This window comes from Watersipora subatra, chromosome 9, assembly GCF_963576615.1.
Source record: "Watersipora subatra chromosome 9, tzWatSuba1.1, whole genome shotgun sequence".
Taxonomy (NCBI): domain Eukaryota; kingdom Metazoa; phylum Bryozoa; class Gymnolaemata; order Cheilostomatida; family Watersiporidae; genus Watersipora; species Watersipora subatra.
In genome coordinates this window covers 56,789,506-56,810,519 of record NC_088716.1, presented here as the reverse complement: position 1 = coordinate 56,810,519, position 21,014 = coordinate 56,789,506, and the positions used below count along the sequence as shown (strand labels likewise).

At 36.2% G+C, this 21,014-nt stretch overlaps 1 protein-coding gene across 1 annotated transcript; it reads left to right on the top strand.

Annotated features, from left to right (window-relative positions):
* The first annotated feature begins 706 nt into the window (after positions 1-706).
* On the top strand, positions 707-1,483 carry LOC137405262 (apolipoprotein A-IV-like). The gene has a single exon (XM_068091489.1). It carries the CDS (start codon positions 707-709, stop codon positions 1,481-1,483), a length of 777 nt encoding a protein of 258 aa, XP_067947590.1.
* Positions 1,484-21,014: the final 19,531 nt, after the last annotated feature.

Here is a 21,014-nt window from a genome sequence, read left to right as displayed (position 1 = left end):
AATAGTGGTGTTTCTGGTCAGAGGTGTTGGCGTAAAGATGGAAACAGGTCCCACTCCTCTTAGTATCTCGAAGGTTATCTCTGCATAAGCCTTTGAAAGGGGATTCGAGGCGTTTAATTTGACTGTGTACCAACCTATAAATTAATATTTATACAAAGTATAGCAACTCATAAATTTAACCATTCATTTATTAATATTTTGGCGGTCACTTCCGCATACAAAGCATGAGAAAAAACATCCTATTTCTTACAGGCCTTTTCTAGAAGAGCATTGTTAAACGTTGCCTTCCCCGCAATGTTGCTCAGAGCATTACACATTTATTTATACAGCCATTAAGCTAGTTAGTATCACAGACTGCTCACGACATTCCTCATGCGATTTCTGCAAACCATAATCATCTCACTTATACACACAATCGTCTTTATTTATGACATCTTCACATACATACCCTACTATTTTATTCAGGAGCCGAGGAGAGTTCTCGAGCTCTCACGCAGGTTAGTGAAGTATGAGTGCTAGTGTAGACATTTCATAGAGTGAGCGTAATAGAAAGGTCATCAATAATATAGTTTTATGGAGTTGTATCGTGTCAGCCATGTACGTCAATTAGGCAGCTGGATTTGTATTACTTTAGCTCAACCTTTTTCTGCTCAAATTCAAATCTTTGCACTTTTATGCACAATGTACATAATCTCAAAAACCTGAAATGGGCCTGAATGCTTGGGAAATGAAACCTGAAATGGGCCTGAATGCTTGGGAAATGAAACCTGAAATGGGCCTGAATGCTTGGGAAATGAAACCTGAAATGGGCTTGAATGCTTGGGAAATGAAACCTGGAATGGGCCTGAATGCTTGGGAAATGAAACCTGAAATGGGCCTGAATGCTTGGGAAATGAAACCTGAAATGGGCCTGAATGCTTGGGAAATGAAACCTGGAATGGGCTTGAATGCTTGGGAAATGAAACCTGAAATGGGCTTGAATGCTTGGGAAATGAAACCTGGAATGGGCCTGAATGCTTGGGAAATGAAACCTGGAATGGGCTTGAATGCTTGGGAAATGAAACCTGAAATGGGCTTGAATGCTTGGGAAATGAAACCTGGAATGGGCCTGAATGCTTGGGAAATGAAACCTGAAATGGGCCTGAATGCTTGGGAAATGAAACCTGGCATGGGCTTGAATGCTTGGGAAATGAAACCTGAAATGGGCTTGAATGCTTGGGAAATGAAACCTGGAATGGGCCTGAATGCTTGGGAAATGAAACCTGAAATGGGCCTGAATGCTTGGAAAATGAAACCTGGAATGGGCCTGAATGCTTGGGAAATGAAACCTGAAATGGGCCTGAATGCTTGGGAAATGAAACCTGAAATGGGCCTGAATGCTTGGGAAATGAAACCTGGAATGGGCTTGAATGCTTGGGAAATGAAACCTGAAATGGGCCTGAATGCTTGGGAAATGAAACCTGGAATGGGCCTGAATGCTTGAGAAATGAAACCTGGAATGGGCTTGAATGCTTGGGAAATGAAACCTGAAATGGGCTTGAATGCTTGGGAAATGAAACCTGGAATGGGCCTGAATGCTTGGGAAATGAAACCTGAAATGGGCCTGAATGCTTGGGAAATGAAACCTGAAATGGGCCTGAATGCTTGGGAAATGAAACCTGGAATGGGCTTGAATGCTTGGGAAATGAAACCTGAAATGGGCTTGAATGCTTGGGAAATTAAACCTGGAATGGGCCTGAATGCTTGGGAAATGAAACCTGAAATGGGCCTGAATGCTTGGGAAATGAAACCTGGAATGGGCTTGAATGCTTGGGAAATGAAACCTGAAATGGGCCTGAATGCTTGGGAAATGAAACCTGAAATGGGCCTGAATGCTTGGGAAATGAAACCTGGAATGGGCTTGAATGCTTGGGAAATGAAACCTGAAATGGGCTTGATTGCTTGGGAAATGAAACCTGGAATGGGCCTGAATGCTTGGGAAATGAAACCTGAAATGGGCCTGAATGCTTGGGAAACGAAACCTGAAATGGGCCTGAATGCTTGGGAAATGAAACCTGGAATGGGCTTGAATGCTTGGGAAATGAAACCTGAAATGGGCTTGAATGCTTGGGAAATGAAAACTGAAATGGGCCTGAATGCTTGGGAAATGAAACCTGAAATGGGCCTGAATGCTTGGGAAATGAAACCTGAACTTGGATGGGTCAGGGCCTAGAAAATATGAAATGGGCCTGAATGCACCACCCAACTCAAGCATTGTATTTTGAGCAAAGCTCAGATGCGTCTCTGTGAGATCAGTATAAATGCACGCAGATCTTTAATGTCTCTGAAGAATACCAGATAAGATATTGCTTCTCAGAGAAAGCTGGTTTTATTAAATACCCTAGTTTTATTAAAAACTTCGGCTTTTTTACAAACTTACACCAAACTTACACACTTACACCGTTTGTCAACTTGTTGATGTCACATATATATTGGTGTTCAGTAATCTCCTTTCTTGATGACAGCTTCAATGATAGCAGCTTGGCTGCATCGTGGGTTTCCGGTGGCCTTCATTTGTATACAACTACCCTGTGATATGTTGTCTGTCTCATTTATTTGGCATGAATGGTAGCGCATAGTATATTGATATAAAGCTCCCTAGCAACGAGATAGTTGATGCCAGTGAAAAACTAGAATCTCTTCTGAGAATACCTTGATATCACTTTTCATCATTTTGCTATCTTGATGCTGGATGCCTCAAGAATATTTAGCCCTAAAACGCTGGTATTGTTATAGTAATGATTTTAGTAAAAATCTAGCTTTCCAGGGAAGTTACTTAAATTTATCAAATAATTATTTTATTACCCAGGCACCGCCAAGCATTCGACTAGTATATAATATATGCCGCATGTACAAGGACATGTATATGCGCTTTTATCTATAGTAATCGAAAGTTTAAACAGTATTTTAAACGTTCTGAAGTGTTAAAAACTTATGGCTCACAGTTGAAAAAATCTAATTTCTATTTTGTGGAAATACCTACTAGAAATTCCATTGTCATACAGCCCACGACCAAAGAGATATTGGAAAAAAAGAAAGAGTACTGATGGTTGAGAAATGCAATATTAGCAGTCAAATGGCACTGCAGTGCAATAGGATAACTGCAATGGTAGCTGTAGTGTATTGGGTGTTATTATATACAACTAATAGCAATAATGAAAGGAAAAGATTATATGTTTATATCTCACCCCCTGCAATAGGAGAAATGCAATATTGGCCAATATTAGAAGTAAAATGCACTGATATTATTAGAATAACCAATATTATCAATATAGTAATAATATAAAACCAATGCACAATTTTGTTTACATTTCAAAACGTCATAGCTAGCAATATCAAAAAGTTGTGATATTTATATCGATTTTTAGAAAATCTGTACTACGTAGTCATTGTTCTGTAGTCATCCAAACTTATAATTAAATATTGTAAATACTTCATAAGGATCGTTAGAAACAAAATCATTGTCCTTTCCTTTACTTACACTGCGTTGGACATCAGTTAAAATACCAAAGCACTCAAGAGTGTCTGAAATGTCAGTTACTTTGAAATCGGCAAAAATAAAACTTTCACGAAATGAAATGGTTTCAGTACTCCTACGTTACTTACAGAAACCTTCGGCAATTCGACAATGCTATAGACTGGTGAAATGTGCACGATTTTTTTCCGTGAAATGCGCACGACTTAATCATTCTATTCTCTGTCGCTTGGCGTTTCAATTTCCGGTCTTAACTTTTATTAAACCAAGCTTGTCAAGCGTTTTGAGAAGAATTTCAGCCAAATTAATTTGTCTACTTGTGTATAATCCGATCAGATGGGTAAGTTTTAAGATAATGCCGACGGTATACTAAGACTTGGTAATATACTTAAATAGGCTTATATGTGTTTTGTATCGTTATTATACTTTAACGACTCTACAAAACGATGGTTAAATTTGTTGATGAGATTTCAAGACAAGGGTTCGTCTCATTATTGATGAATAATTATCTTAAGTTGTGTGCACATGCATTTATCATAAAAACTCTCAAACATCGCATCCGCTCGTTTGATCGTGGGATCAATGCAATCCTACGAAAGAGGTAAGATTACCAACTTTTCAAAGATTTTATTACAAGCAAATCATTTATGAGATGCTTTTGCAGCTCATGACACTTGTTGACAGGCAGAAGGCAGTTAGTGTTGATAGAGAGCATTCAACAGGGCCATTGAGGTGCATTGAAGAAGTGGATTTGGTGAGCACGCCAGATGAAGACTGCGCAACTCTTGATGAGCTTTTTCAAAAGGCTGTCAGGCAGCATCTGGATATGCCAGCACTAGGTAAACTTTATTGAGAGGTAAAATACTTAACTTATAGGTTATCAATAGGTTATCAATAGGAACCGATATAGGTTATCAAGCCTAATCTCTTAAAAAACTGGATCAACAGAAGTAATAGCCAGGCAAACTGTGCACTTCTTTGATCACTCTTTCACAGGAAGAAGAGAATGTACCTTAGAACAAGAAGTCAGTAGTGTTATAAGAACAAAAAGAACTAAGCATGTCGGAAAGTATGTCTGGAGCACATACAGTGACATAGAAGAGATGGTCTCATGTTTTGGAAATGGTAAGGTAGTAAATCAGATGTTACTACTCTCACACCAACCCAAGGGAAGTTTAAAATCATCTTTACAGGTCCGCTATATTTTTCTTATATTCTAAACATCTTATAACTAGCCGGTTCACTACTCCACACGAGTAAATCTAGTTTCTACACTTGAAATGTAATGATTGAAAAGACAATGCTGGTTTCGCGTTGCCTGCACATAATTCATATTACATATTTGTGTAATAAAGAAGTAGGAACTGTTATTTCAGGGCTGAACTCTCTGGGAGTAGAAACACGGGAGAAAGTCATGATTTTTGCTGAAACATGTCCAGAGTGGTTTGTGGCAGCTCAAGCTTGCTTTAGAAAAGGCATCACTCTGGTTACTCTTTACACCACACTCAGCGATACAGACATCGTGTATATCGCAAAACAGACAGAGGTATGAATGTAACCTCTTCCTGTCTGCGAAGTTTTAAAGCAGCACTTCTACGCACAAACAATTTTAACTGAACATTTGTTTTACGCTACCTACTATTAAAACAAGATGTAATATGATTTTTATAGTTTTGCATTTTTACTTTATTTATGTATTTTTCGGTCAGCATCAGTTTTCATGAGCACATATACAAACATTTTATTTCTCTTACTGAGACAAATACGCACACTTACACACACACTTACATAGGATTTTTTTCACAGGTTGCTGTCGTAATAACATCAGATGAGTATGTGCCTAAACTTCTCCTTCTGTTACCAATGCTCAGCCACGTAACCACCATAGTGACGATAAAGGATGCTATAGATGACCAAAGTGTGAACTTTCATGAATTTAATGGTAAAACAGTAGAAGTATTCTACTTTCTAGAAGTTTCTAGATGAAAATAGAATATCTTCTACATCCACTAGAAACTTGAGCAAACAATACAAACAGCTTACACTATCAGACCTCTATAAACCTGATATATATATATATATATATATACATATAGACAAAGTGGACGCTGCACAGTTCGTTACAGAGTGCTCAATGATAAATCAGAGCTAAATTATAAAATATTTATAAGTGGAACTTCACTCGTCAAAGCTAATACGTTCCATTTTAACGAAGTGTTGCTAAGAGTGCTCAACAGATATAGGAGCATATGTATATATATACATATATACATATATGTATATATATACATATATATGTATATATATACATATATATATAGGCCAATATATATATATATGTATATATAGGCCTATATATATATTTATCCGAATTTATACCTCATGACTGTCTCAGAGCTCCCACTTTAAAACAGGCTTAATACAAAAACTGGAACCCAAGCTCAAAATACTTTGGGTTGTGCAACCTTCTTAGGATCAGATTTAAAAATTGCTTTCAGTCAATTTTTGCCATTGGGTAACATATTTAGCTTCAACGTTAGCTATTAAGAGTTATTTAGCTGTGTTTAGACACTCAATGTTACTGGAGGACTTGCATATTGTTTAGAAAGAGTGGTAAACATGATCAGTTATAAGGAGACCATAGAAAGAGGAAGGATACTAGAGAAAGAAAAAGAAGAGGAAGAGCGAGTGATGCCACAGCAGATGGCAGTCATCATGTACAGCAGTGCAGGCAGCGACACTGATAAACCAAGAGGAGTCATGCTGACACACAGTAACATTCTATCATCTTGTGCAGGCCTAATGGCAAAGATAAACATTGGGTAGAAATTTGTTTTCTTACCAGTTCATGAATTTTATTTGAGTAGAGCCTGTTTCTACTAGATTTATAAATAGTCTGTAATTACTTTCTTGAAATAATTGTAGACAAGTAAGTATATATGTATTCATTTATCAGCCAATGGACTGCCCCGCAGTGAGACTCAGCTTGGGCCTGATTTTTTAAATGTTCATTTCAACTTTCATTTTCATGTCTAGTCATCAGTAGATTGTATTTGTTTGTAACCTGTTGGTGAACTATGCACTTGGAGATCTTGTTCAATCAGTATCATGAAGGGACATCGAAGAGAGAAAGAAAGATGAACAAAGACTGTCTGTTATAGAGTTAGAGATACGTACATAGCTCATCTGCCCCTCGCGCATATTCTCGAGCTCGTGGCTGAGATCTGCTGCTCGTTTTTGGGAGTTAGAATTGGTTACAGCGATATTTCATCTCTCATCGGTGGACCACCCGAGATTATTAAAGAATTTCCTAGTGACATATCCATACTTAAACCAACCGGTAAGTTCATGGTTAGTACAATTTTGGTTCAAAAGAAACGCTCAGATTGATTCTGGTAAGAAAGAACGAATGACTTGTTCAACTTTGATATCTTGTCTGCTTGCGTGTGAGAGTTCTGATGTGACGACTTGAACTGTAAGAGCAAAGATTATTTAGGGTGTTTTTGGATTCCCACCCTGGAATTAAGTGATCAAGCCACACGTTAGGCATTCAAATTCTAACATTATACCCCTAATAAATGTAGAAGAAATGCAGTAGTATTTGCCTAGCTTGTAACCAGCTCAGGTAAATCCAGTTGACAGTATATAAGTTCAGATACATGTTTTTTTTTGTTTTAGGCTACAACAACCAATTCTTACTTTACCATAAATGAGTTTGGTGTATGCTAAGAATGTTTGATTAGATTGATTCATAATTCATCAATAGAGTAATCATCGTTTCGGTCAAAGCATATAGAAAATAACTCTTTGTTTATGGATACTTGTACAACTAAGCTAATACTTGAGTATCCCGTTTTACGATAGTTTTGTTTTTATATTTCATCACACGTATCCTCCGAAAGTATGCATAGAAAATTTAAACGCCCTTTATACATAATGCATGTGTACATGTCTTTGAACATAATTACTACTCATCCGTATGTTTTCCTCATTTCATCCAGTAATGCTGAGCACACCAGCAGTTTTGGAGAAAATAAATACTAATCTACGGCAGTTTGTCAACAGCAGTAACACACTACTCAAAACCATCTTTGAGTTTAGCATTTCATACAAGAGGAGATGGCTTCACCACGGTGCCAACACACCCCTCCTCAACACTTTGATTATGAGGCAGTTTCGAAACACTCTTGGAGGAAACCTTCAAAAAATAATATCGGGTATGGCACCGCTGAATCCAAGTACCCAAGAATATCTTAGGTTGACCCTTTGCTGCCCGGTTCTCCAGAGTTATGGTCTCAATGAAGCGGGCATGTGCGCAATCACTGACTGGGATGATCTAAGTGTCGGTCGTGTTGGGGGACCACTGCCTTGCAACTTTATAAACTTGATGGACTGGGAAGAGGGTGGATACAAAACATTAGACAGCCCACACCCACGAGGAGAGGTATGGATCGGAGGGACTAATGTAGCTTTAGGATACTACAAAGAACCAGAGAGAACTGAAGAGGAGTTTCTACAAAGAGGATACATAAGATGGTTTGCGACACGTGATATAGCCAGTCTGCAGTTGGATTCTTCTCTCACTATCCTTGGAAGAAAAGATAGCATAATCGCAATGGGCACAGAAGAGTATGTATCACCAAGTAAGCAGAATATGCATTGTTTTTCTGACTAATCATATTAAAAGAACAGAGTTATTCTGATCAGCCATATTCTTAGGACAGTGTTATTCTGACCAATCATATACATAGGACAGTGTTGTTCTGACCAATCATATGCTTAGGACAGTGTTATTCTAACCAATCATATGCTTAACACAGCGCTATTCCACCAATGGAATATAACTTATCTCATTCCACATAATTAGTTAACTAGAAAATGCTAAATAAGTAAACGATGAAGAGTTTACTTTCACTGATCAAGACCAGGAGCACTTGCATATCTTAGTTTAAAGATACGGATAGCTATTTGGTCAATAACATTATCTAACAAAGAACATATATTTCTTTTCAGCTATTGTCGAATCAGTAATCCAATCCTCTCCTTTTGTCGATGACCTGTGTGTGATTGTCAACCAGCACCAAATAGTCTGTATCGTAGTACCTCACTACCAAAACCTAATCGCAATTTCTGAGCAGCTTGGCGTACCGACAGACGATTGGTCAGCCCTTTGCAACTCGGAGAAGATCAAGACAGCCGTGCTAGAGCAGATTCAAATGCATGCTGTCCAATGTAAGCTGATGCTCCGCGTTCCTATTATGTATACCTTACTTTGTACTCTTATCATGTAGGTATACTTTACTTTGTACTCTTATCCCATCAACTGATAACTTTTGTACAATCGCTTCAACACCTACGTGTAAATGGTATGGTGGATATTCTAAAATTGGCATTGAAACTGATATTTGACAAACTTTTTCGGTTATTTAAAGGTCATATGCTATTTTCAAAAGATATTATATATCTTGAAAATAACATATGACCTTGCTTGGTTAGATTGGTTGAGAAAATTTTTGTTAGTCAAATATTTACAATCACGTGTACAGTGTCCATAGTTAGAGATTGGCTATGAGACAGGCTATGACCTTGATCGAATCTCAAACATCTGAGAAACAAATGACTATTTGTAGCAGTTTTGTATGCCCTTAAATAGCTTCGAGAGTTTACAATAAATCATGCTGTGAGTGGTTTTACTATCTTCAGTTACCAACTACTACAATTCCATGAATAAACAGCCAATAGCAAATCATTATTGCTTTCAACAATGACATTTTCCCCTTTTGTATATACACCGTTATTATATATTATTATTATTATCCTTATATATATTTCTCTCTTCCTCATTTATTAACTTATGTTATCTGATAAAAAAATTGAAAAACCAAAGACCTGCTTCATATTTATAAAGCCTCTGATCAGATGTAAGCTAAGATTTTTTTTATTATTTAGCCGGATTGAAGCCTCATGAAACACCCCAAGCAATTGAACTAGTCCAAGAACAACTACTACCTCACATGAGGCTAATGACCTCTACCACACAAACAAAAAGGAGACAACTCTCAGCATATTATAGAAAGGTTACAACAGCAAACTTGCGCTAATGACAGTTGGGCACCTTATATATAAATAACTCATAAGTTATTCTTTTAATGCGGCTGTTAGTTAGTTAATTAGTTAGAAATGATTAGATGGAGAAGGAATGATTTTGTCAGCACTTGTGGTTTGAGAACTCAAGAACAAGCACTCACCAACTTCATAGTAGTATTTTCCCTCTATATCAGTCTCGTAGTTAGTTTTTGTGGTGCCGTCACCAAAGTCCCAGATGTAGTCGATGAAGGACCCCCGATACATGTTAGCATAGATAACGATGAGCTCATCCAAAGGGAATCTATTCATCAAGGGAGTATGTCCTGTGATATACATGTACAGGGATTACAACAATGATACACAATAAATGGGCTCGTCACGTACTTAGTATGTCCTGTGATATACATGTACAGGGATTACAGCAATGATACACAATAAATGGGCTCGTCACGTACTTTGCATGGCCTTCTCTTTTCTTTCCCTAACACTTTTCTCAATCCCTTTTTTTGTTACTTCATTTTTAATTGTATTTATTACTCCAATTGTCAACTGCTTATGCAGCCCAATTCATCCTTTTAACTTACACCACGTTTATTTTTTTCAATTTCATTCATCCAAGACTAAGTTGCCAGTTACTCCCTGCGCAGTTGCAACTTCCCAGCTACGATACCTTTGCATGTGTGCTTGCAGTGTTACAGCTACTGTAACACTGCTTCTTCTATATATATATTTCTCAAAGTTTGTCATATGTTTGTAGGATTGATTGTCCGGCTATAGCAATTATTAGAATAGTTGTAGCTGGACAACAATGCAGACGTAAAGTCATGGCTTACTGCCATTAGAAGCCTATCTTATTAAGCAGCTTACTAGAATTTTCCATTGGCAATGTGCCTGATTAACAGCTTGAAAGTTACGGTTGTTTGACAAAGTTTTAAAACCTTTACAGTTGTTTTTATTTTTCTCTTAATTTATTTCAACCACACAAAACATTTCTCTCATGATATGTAGTTTAAAAGTTAGAATGGCAAATGTTGTTATAGGTTAAATAAAAATCAAATTTTCTGTCCAAAACATTTTTTATCACTCGGGCAACGCCGGGTAGCACAGCTAGTATACATATAAAGCATAACAAATGTTGTAGCATAGGCCATGGATTCACAAGGTTACAGCTGCTCTCTGATGTAAATAAACTAGTATATGCGAATATAATCCATAACTCTATAAGTATGTACATAATACATGTTCATTGATGTAATATAATGTACACTGCATTGTAGTTATGTATAGACATATGTGGCTTATATATACATATAAATATATATTATATATAAAATATATATAACATCTAAAACAACTATATTATATATATCATATATATAGGATAAGATAACACACAACAGTAATACATATTGTATACATTTTAGTAAGGTATTTATACTGTGGGTAAAATATAAGCACCACGATTAGCCATGCACATATAAGGTAATAGACATACACTATAATAATAGTTTACTCTATAGTAATAATGGATAAATTTCACATTTCATAATCTGCATGTATAAAGTCGCAAAATGTGCCTCAGCGATATTGTATTGAGCACCGAGGTACACGATATAGTAGTACGACATTCTGCTGTGTATTTCAGCTCCACATACTCACTCCTCTAACATTAAAAAATCCTATCACAGCCCTCTGCGCTTCCAATGTGTAGGAAGGCGACCATCTTGTTCATGTGACTACAGGAAGCAAGTTGATTCTTAGGAGTTGTCTTTACTTGCCGAGGTAGCCAAGACCTGTAGTTTGATGGTGCTCCAAGCACTATTGTCTAGGCTAAATAGCATTTTCATAAAATCAATAATGTTTTTACTTGGTGAATCACTTTCGTGCATAAACTTTATGTTAAGCTGCACACTATGATTGTACTCTAAATGTAACTAGTAACTACTAACTAGCGATATAAGATATAGCGTGCTATCAAAACTGGAGTTACAGAAAGAAAATACATTGTTTTCAGAGCAAACTTGCTACAAACCGTATTGCCATATCTTCTCATCCTCATACTGAAGCTCGTGCTCGGGAAGAACAGAAAAGACGCCGAGTGTGAGGTTATGGATGTCATCAAAAACGTCGAGAGTATCATTATAGAATTCATCTGACACGAGGTTGAACAGCTGAACTCCGAGATATCGCCTTGAAAAGAGAGTGTTTAACCTCTTAAGAGCTTTCAACATACCATAAATACTTTATGACAAAAAAGCATGCACAAAATTATTGATCACACTTAAAAAAACCTAGTTTCTATTTTGCAAATCCCGTGAAAGAGGAGGGATTATCATCTTACTCATGGGATTACCAAATCACTCATGACATGCTTTTGCAGCGCATGGCATCTGTTGACACTAGGAGTCGGTGTCTAATTAATCCCCCGACTAGGGAGAAAATAATTAACTCTTACTTGGCACCGAGGGCATAGACATGGTTGATAGTCAGAATGTGGTAGTGAGTAGCATTCTCCCTTGACTTGTCACAAGCGGCGTATGCTTCATTCAAATCCACCACCACTGGCCTCAGGTCTTTATCTTTCACGTCAAGATGAAAAACAGCTGTGACATTGGTTGCCAATGGATATTTCTTGTCGAGGAATAGATAGGTATCAACAGGTGTGGCCCAATTCGAATGCTCGAGAAGTACCATCTCCAAGGCTGCAACAGAGACATACTAGCAGAGCTAGAAATCTTGTCAAGGCACCATGCAATATGTACATTCATTTAAGCTTACTACTAGGGCTTGTAAAGTTCAAGTCAAGCTTAGATGATGATGAAAAAATGTTAAATTGTAATTAAAACTACTCGAGTAAGTGTAAAGTCTACCCGGACAACTAACACCTACAGAATGCGTTAGTATGCGTTAGTATACTAACAGACACTATTAGTATGCGTTAGTATGCTAACGGATACTATTAGTATGTGTTAGTATGCGAAGTAAACTGGACCACTTCATTGGAGAAATAAAATTGCCATTTACAACATTTTTACTCATTATGAATTTAGTCAATAGCCATAAATTATATATTAAATGAATTCTCATTTTGCCCTGATTTCAAATAAGTAAACAAAACAACAGTAAAATTATGTTTTGAATGATTATATAGACTAAATTCTGAATATTTAATCTTTTTAGCGGTTGAAGATAACAATATGTACAGATATAATCACACTACACATTTTTATTTGTCTATTTCTATTCATATACATTTATATCTATTGACTAAATCCACAATGGGTAACTATGTTGTAAATGAGAATATTAGTTTTCCAACAAAGGGGTCGAGTTTATTTCGCATACCACTGTATATTCTTCAAATTTGTCATCTGCTTTCCAACAAACCCTCACGAGAGACAAACACGTGTCTGTTTGACGTACGATCTGCCCACAGAAAGCATACTTACAGCATTCTAAAGAGAAGCCTATGACCGGATGTTGCACTATAATAGGTTCTTGCAGCGTTGCTGTCGAAATACCAACACTGTTCTCCGCTATCACTTTTACCCAAAAGACACCGATTTCATCAAAGGTGTGAATCATGAAGTTCTCTTCATCCGGTTTGTACTGTGCAGTATCATTCGGGTGGCTGTCTCTGTAGTCCCTGTAAACCAAAAACATATTCATTAGCACTAGATATGAATATCACCTTGCATGAGCAGAGCAGCATTATGAATAATAATGAAGAATAATCTTCATGATAATAAGGGCAGTTTCAGTCTGTCCCTCCGTCTGTCCGAAACCATGCTAAGAGCGTTAAAAACAAAAATTGTCTCACAAGGGAATCAAACTCATACCCTTCCTTTTACAAACCGGCTCACTAACCACTTCACTACTTCGCCACCTTAGCATTTCACGGAATAATTATGAACATCCTGATTAGTCATGACGATCTCTCACAGTGTCTGGGACTGCCTAGCGTACTAGCGAAGAATAATAAAGCACACAAAGTAACAGCTCTAGTATGTGATGTCGATCGCATGTTGATGCTCCGGCTGTACTAAAACCATGTTGACTTCTTTTACTTGATGCTGACCATGTAAGGTTTATCCTTGACCCCCATCTCCTTGTCACATCGAACCGAGCGTGAAACCCAAAGGTCAGGTTGTATACATCTGACTGAATGTCCAGATCCAGAACATCTTGATCCACCACCAAAACAAAATCCCATTTTTTGTGACTGCAACAATAATAACACCAGATGAGGTAAAATAAAGGCAGACGTTAGATAAAATAAAGGAACATACAAAGGTTTTTTTTATAAGATTAGTGTGACCTTGAGGTTACCTTCATTCTATTTTTACGAAAGAATTGTTTTTAGTCAAATGAACTTATAAAGACAACGTAGTAATTTTTTACTCAGCCAACATACGTATTTAAATTTAGGCGAAAACAAATTTGAAAACACTTAGAATCGGTGAAAATTGCAGAAAACTACGAGTGTTCTACGTAAAGACATTTTCTTAACACCAAAGGCTATACAATACAAAGCTACAGTAATTGACATTTTTCTTAACTATCTCAAATTCATTAAACAGATTTTACAAAAACTTTTTCTCTATCAGTGAAGTATTTAGTACAAGCAGAACTCCAGAAGGCTGCACTGACAGCGAAGTATTTAGTACAAGCAGAACTCCAGAAGGCTGCACTGACAGTGAAGTATTTAGTACAAGCAGAACTCCAGAAGGCTGCACTGACCTGACCAGGTTAGAAACGTTGATAGATACATTATAGTCTCCATAGTCCCAGTACGTGTACTCGGTGAGAGATTGAAAGGCATTTATCTGATACCACCTGGTTTCTTCCGACTCGTCGAGATATCCCAGATCCGTCGGGTCATCAGATGCTAATTCTAGCAACCTACAAAGTTCATTTTCAGTGTTGATTCTGTTCACAAAGCAAGGAGAGCTAACTCCTAAATATGTATTATACTTATCGGCACTTACCAGTCATACTCAGTCTGAAGGGATTCGTCGCTACTAACGGTTAAGTTATGCCGAACATTGTCGAAGCCGAGAAACTCGTCGGTGTAAAGATTATCGACTCCATATGATATCCAGATGAAGGCATCTGTGGAAAGATGTTGTTACACTATTCGCATATGATTATTGTAATAATTGTAATAATATAGTATGAAACAATTTGTATATTATTATTGTGATAGTTACAAAAATAGATTATTACACTATTCACAAACATCATCAGCAGTCAAATGCGTGTTGAACTACAACTTTGCTTGAAAGTTTTGGTTACATAAAATTGTTCTTAGTACACTAGTACTTAGTCCTTAGTACACTTGAGCCTTAATTTAAAGAACTGAAGTTGCTAGTCGAGTTTCAAGGACTCTGGGAACTTCAAAAAAGCTTGAATTAAAAACACACAAATAGACCAATTATGATGGTGTTGAAATGCTTTAGCAGCAATAACAAGGTGAACCTTTTTGTTTTGGGTCATAACAGAGTGTTGCGAAAAGGCTAGTTAAGATAGCTCATTGAACATGAGAAGGTAACAAGCTTAGTTTAACAGTTGAATGCTATTGGGGCTATTTGAGAACTAGTTCAAGCAAATCTTGCAGCTGATTGAATTAAAAGCCATACCAGTTGGCATGAGAGCTTCATCTGGGTCCCAGTAAATCATAAACTGAGCGACTCCACCTCTTTCCCAAGGTCGCGTAACAGGAGAGTTTGTGCGTAGATAGACAGCAGTCACTGGATCTTGTATGGTCATGTTGACATAGTCCTTTGACTCAGATATGTTATTCACAGAATGCACCTCTACGGTGTAGTTGCCCGACTCGTTGAAAGCATGGTAGAACTCAATGGTGTCATCTGGAAAAATAAAAAAAACCAATTGATTTATTGAATTAATTGATTTTTAGCTATCCTCAATACGTACAGATATAAAAAGAATAAGCCACTTGAGACAATAGTAACATTGCTCGTATTATAAATATTATGACACTTTGTTTATTAATTTAATAAAGTTTGAGATAAACAGGGTGAGTCATTAACATTTTATTAGCCTACAAGGTTAAAATAATTTATAATTCTCGATACTATTAAACAATTTTGGCAGTTCTAAAAATATTCAACATTTTCAGTCAATAACTTGTGTGGCTGATTTTTACCTTGTATTAATAGACAGTGAGATGTTTTGAAATAAAAATGGGGAGAAAGAGAAAAAATGATTACAATAAAAAATAAATATCGTATGAAAGTAAATGGCAGTATTGTAGAACATAAAAACAAGAAAAAACAGAATAGTTATGGAATGCAGATACTAATGAAAAAATATCAAAACTTATTCAAATAAATATTACAAAACAATTTATTCAAATTATTTTGAGTAAATTAATTTGAATAAATTAGTTTGTTCAAATTCATGATTAATATATATATAATAATTCATAACGGTCATGAGTCAAAGTAATTTATTCAAACTATTTATTTGGAATTATCACAAGAATAAAATTAAAAAAAGGCAATAAAAGTAAAATAAGTAAAGAATACAAAATAAAAGAAGACAAAATCATTACTTACTAGTTAGCATTTCGTATCTCCATTCCATGTCTACATGTGAGTCACCATAATAGATGGACGTGTTTGCTCGAGACAGCTGCCAGACAGTCACGTTGAACAAAACCATATCATTTGTCTTCACAAATGTCTCATTAGCTTGCATTACCAGGCCCTCTATGATATATTCCACCCAAAGTGTAGTATTCGCACTCACCACTCCTTCCTGAGTATCATAAAATTATAAACATTAACCATTTGTTTTACATCTGAAGATCAGGTAGATAGCCAACTATTCTAGCTATAAATAAAAAATGCTCATAATCAGTCGCACATATAAATGGATACAACCTCACCTCTACGATGTTTTCAGCAAATAGCTCGAGAAGATGTGGTCCAGTGACATTGTAGTCATCTGGTATGATAAAAGCCATGCCGTGATGCCATGAGCAACCGTCTAAATCTCGTGGACACCTGTGATAAATGTCATGAGTGTAGGTTAGAGCAACTATGCAACAAAACCTACAGAACCTGCCATGCCTGTGACAGCTTTTAGGATGAAATATACAGAGCCAGCCGTGGAGAACCTGTTAGGAAAGGTATGGACCATAATGTGCAAAAACACTGATATTTTACAACTTGATTTGTGTGCTAGCTTCATTATTAAAATGGCCAGAATAAAATGATCTTATTATTAAAATGGCCACCATTATACAAATCTCAGAAGCCGCATAATATTGTTCACCTAATTGAAGCCTTTTCTCTTTGAGCAGCTGCCATATCCTCCAGGCTGCTGAGCAGGGATGAGTCATTCAAACTGAAATTGTTGTCATCACTGAGAACCACCGGATCCATAGGCCCAGCCAACATTTCTAATGGAGACTGACCCAAAGACGCCAGTTTTGTTACCATCTCACCTAGACCAAACTCTTCGGCCTCAGCCACTGATATCGGCACTGGCCCGATACGTCCGCCCATAATCCAGTCATGCATGAGGTTGTATATGAGAGTGGCCTTGAGGACTCCGACATCGTTATCTGCAATACAAATAACCATGTTTAGAATTTTAAACTTTGTCATTTAAGAAAGACCACAGCAACCCCCATGCAGTAGCCTATCACTAAATTTTCATGACATAGATGATGTGCATTCGGAGTTGTGCACACCTTGATTTACTGAAAAAATTTAAAACTAGTGAATGCCCAGCGTTGCCCGAGTAATAAAAAGTCTTTGCACAGCAAATTTATTTCTATTAAACATATGACGGTTGCCATTCCAACTTTTCAATTTCATATCATGAGGAAAAGTGATTTGTGCAGTTTAAATAAATTAAGAGAAAAATAAAACAACTGTAAAGGTTTTCAAAATTGGTCTAGCTTTTAAACTTCATATCAAGAGAAAAATGTTTTGTGCAAGTAAATAAATAAAAAAAATCAAACAACTGTAAGTGTGTAAATGTCATTGTGAAATAATTAGCAAGTAATGGCTAAATAAAGACTGTTTTGCAATAAAAAATCGTTTGGCAATGATACAATTAATATGAACTGCAAAAACAAAATAAAAATTCCAAATATGTTAAATTGATAATAATAATAATAATAATAATTAGTGCATAGAAGCGTGTGTGTAAAAAAGTTTACTGTAGCAACAGAAGCTGTCTAGAAACTTTGAATCCATCAAAACTATCTATCAAAACATTGAATACGATGATACTGGTACCTCTCGATATTGTTACAAACCTAAAATTGGGATATCAGACTGCCCCTGTCTGGTACTTTGTCTAACCAAACGGAGAGAGAATGTAGAGGCTATTCCTATTCGAGATAACACAATTGTCTACGTGAAAAGTATTTAGCCTTTAGAGATTTAGCAATCAAACCTTAGGAAAAACCAAACATATGAGTGCAACGGCACATTTGAAAATTACAAATTAAAAAAATAGGTAATTGTGGGAAAAAATTAGCCTGTCAAAACCTTGAAAAAATAACAAATGCAAAAGGTAATATTTATCAATAACAAAAGTGCACATTTAGCGTGCGCAATCGCGAAAAGGATACAGAGTATATGGTAAAAGCATGGTAATGACAAGAACGGCTTAGCCTTGTGGTTCGGTGCACAAGTTTACAAACTCGTGGTAGCAAACTTCCTATGTTCAAATCCATTACGTAGCGCATTGTTAAATCTTAGATTTTCATTATTATAGCTGGACAGATGCTGAATGACGATGAACAATAAACTTGAGAGTTATATATATATAGATGTAATACGTACCTTGTGCAGCATTTTTTGACCATCATTTGCAACTACCGTTTTCATATTTCGCATGAATGAAATATTCGGTCAAAATTTGAGAGTAATAAAACTCGTTTGACTCTTGGATTTTTGCCATTTTTATCTTGCGGAAGATGCAAACTTGTGAATTAATCGTCATAAAAACAAAGTGTATGCTTCAGTGGTGAAAGTTGCCAGAATAAAGAGTTGAACCATTTTATGTTCATAATCTAACCATGATTTATTACGGTGTGACCTTGCCTCTCCATAGTTTGTGATTGGGGGCCCCGCCAAATAGTTGGTACAAATCAGGTTTCTATAGGCCATCGAGCGAAAACCCCATAAATCAAAAGGCTTCGTTGTACTTTAACCGATGCTTCACTTACATTGGTGTCCAACAATTCCTGCTTCGTGCATCACCCACTCCCGTGTAGGCAGCCCATCAAATGTAGACCAAAAGGTTATATCCGTTCCGTTCACTGTAAGAAAACGTAATGTTCAAAGTAAACTTATGAAGTCATATGATTTTCAATGCTTAGAGGAGCTCATAAATCTCAAGAATCTTAAATTCTAAATAATGATTGTTGTAGCATAGAAATGACAGATGAAATTGATCACAGTGTCATTCATACCAATAGAGAAGTAGATGAGGGTGGAGTTGCCATAAGCTATTGGGGGCACCTCTATGATGTCCAGTCCAATGATAGGGACTTCAACCTTGAACCAAAGAATAGCTTCACTCCGGCTAATGCAGTTCTCCGCTACGACCTTCATCGTCCAATTGCCAGCCATTCCAAACGTGTAGTTGATGTATGCATTGAAGCCTGGCGGCAAAACATAAAAAAACTTTCATGTCAAACACCAGCTTTTTCTAAATAAAATGCATTTTTCCTCAAAAAAAAGTTTTTTAAGTTCCTTTAATCTCTGGAATGTAAAAGCTCCGTTATAAAACAACTAAAAGGTGTACCGAGATGGATAGTTAATCTATCTTAGTAGTCTTACAAACTGGTGCTGCCCGTAGTCAAACAAACTGTTTCCCATAAATACAAACACGGTAAAAGCTGCATCAGTCAGAGTATAACTTTGTTGTGTGAAAGGGACAACTTTACCACAACTGATAGTACTATGTTGAGATGAAGTCTAGCTGAGACCTATAGCATTGATAAAAAAGTAATATTTCCAGGTCAAGTAGGTAAATGAACAAAATGAAGATTCGCAAACAATGACTAAGAGATGATAAATCTGTGCAATATAACGGCGCTATAAGCGTTGGACTCGTAAATGTGCAGTTGGCAGTAAATAAGTTTACGAGAAGCTTCGAAATTATCTTCTAAATACTATACCTCTGGATTTGTCCTCATCTGTTGGCACACATAAACTTTATATGCATAGGAGTAATGGCACGTTACACACGTGTAAGTGTAGTAAGACATAATCAATGATAGAAATACGAATACTTAAAATTCAACAAGCAACCATATAGTAAAAACGCATGGGTGCATCCAGTGACTTTAGTTTAGACTGAGACTAGTTGAATGGACCCGAGTTAGAGCAGAAATTACCACCCATATGGGTTAACCAGGGTGAGGAAACAATTTTTTATATATAAATGTGAGTATCTGTCGCAACGCCGAGCACTCACAAGGCACTCATACATATACATATATATATATTTATATGCATAAATATTTATATATATAAAATAATATATATAAAATATAAATAAAACAATATATTTTATTTATACTTTATATACACGTATATACTAGAAATTCCCTGTCATACAGCCCACGACCTGATAATGGAATAAGTGATAACGGAAAAAAGAAATGGCAGTGCTGGTTGTTGACAAAGTAGTTGTCAGCACGAATTGACAGAGTATAGTGTAAATGAGAGTTGTTCGAGATGATATGAAACAAATTTGAGGGATCACAACTTCAAAAAGGTGCAACTAACAATTTTAACAAATATAGATACAGTGTAAGTTAGATAAGTTCAGTAAAATAATAAAATAAATATTAATTAAAGCTGTAGGCCTAACCTACTATAATGTATGTAATTTAACAACAGCAATAAGGAAATATGTTCATTATAACTCTGAAATGCAATATTAGTAGTAAAATGGCAAGCTGCTGTGTAATATACACAGTTTCAAAGTTGGTTGTGTTGAATGTAGAATGGTTTTGATAGCGATCTTTAACAGAAAGCAAGTATGAGCGTTCACGCGTCTGGAAGTTTTCTGGAAATGGAGCAAAATAAAAAAATGTTCTCGTCATAAAGGGGCATTGTAGTTCGGCCCTAGCTTGTACATAAGATGTAAAGAAATTTGGCTAATGTTTTAGATAATTTAATGAAACCTTCGGTATTTGGACAAAAACACATAGGCTGATAAACTGTGTACCACAATTTCGTACCTGTAAATCGGTTTACACCTCAAACGGTCTACGTCTATTACAGAAACCTTCGAATAAATGCTCTTATAATTAAATATTATAATAATTTTATAAAATCGAATAATTATTCTTATAATTAAATATTTTTGCAAGATATTAAAAATGAAAAAATATTAGAAACCTTCAACAATT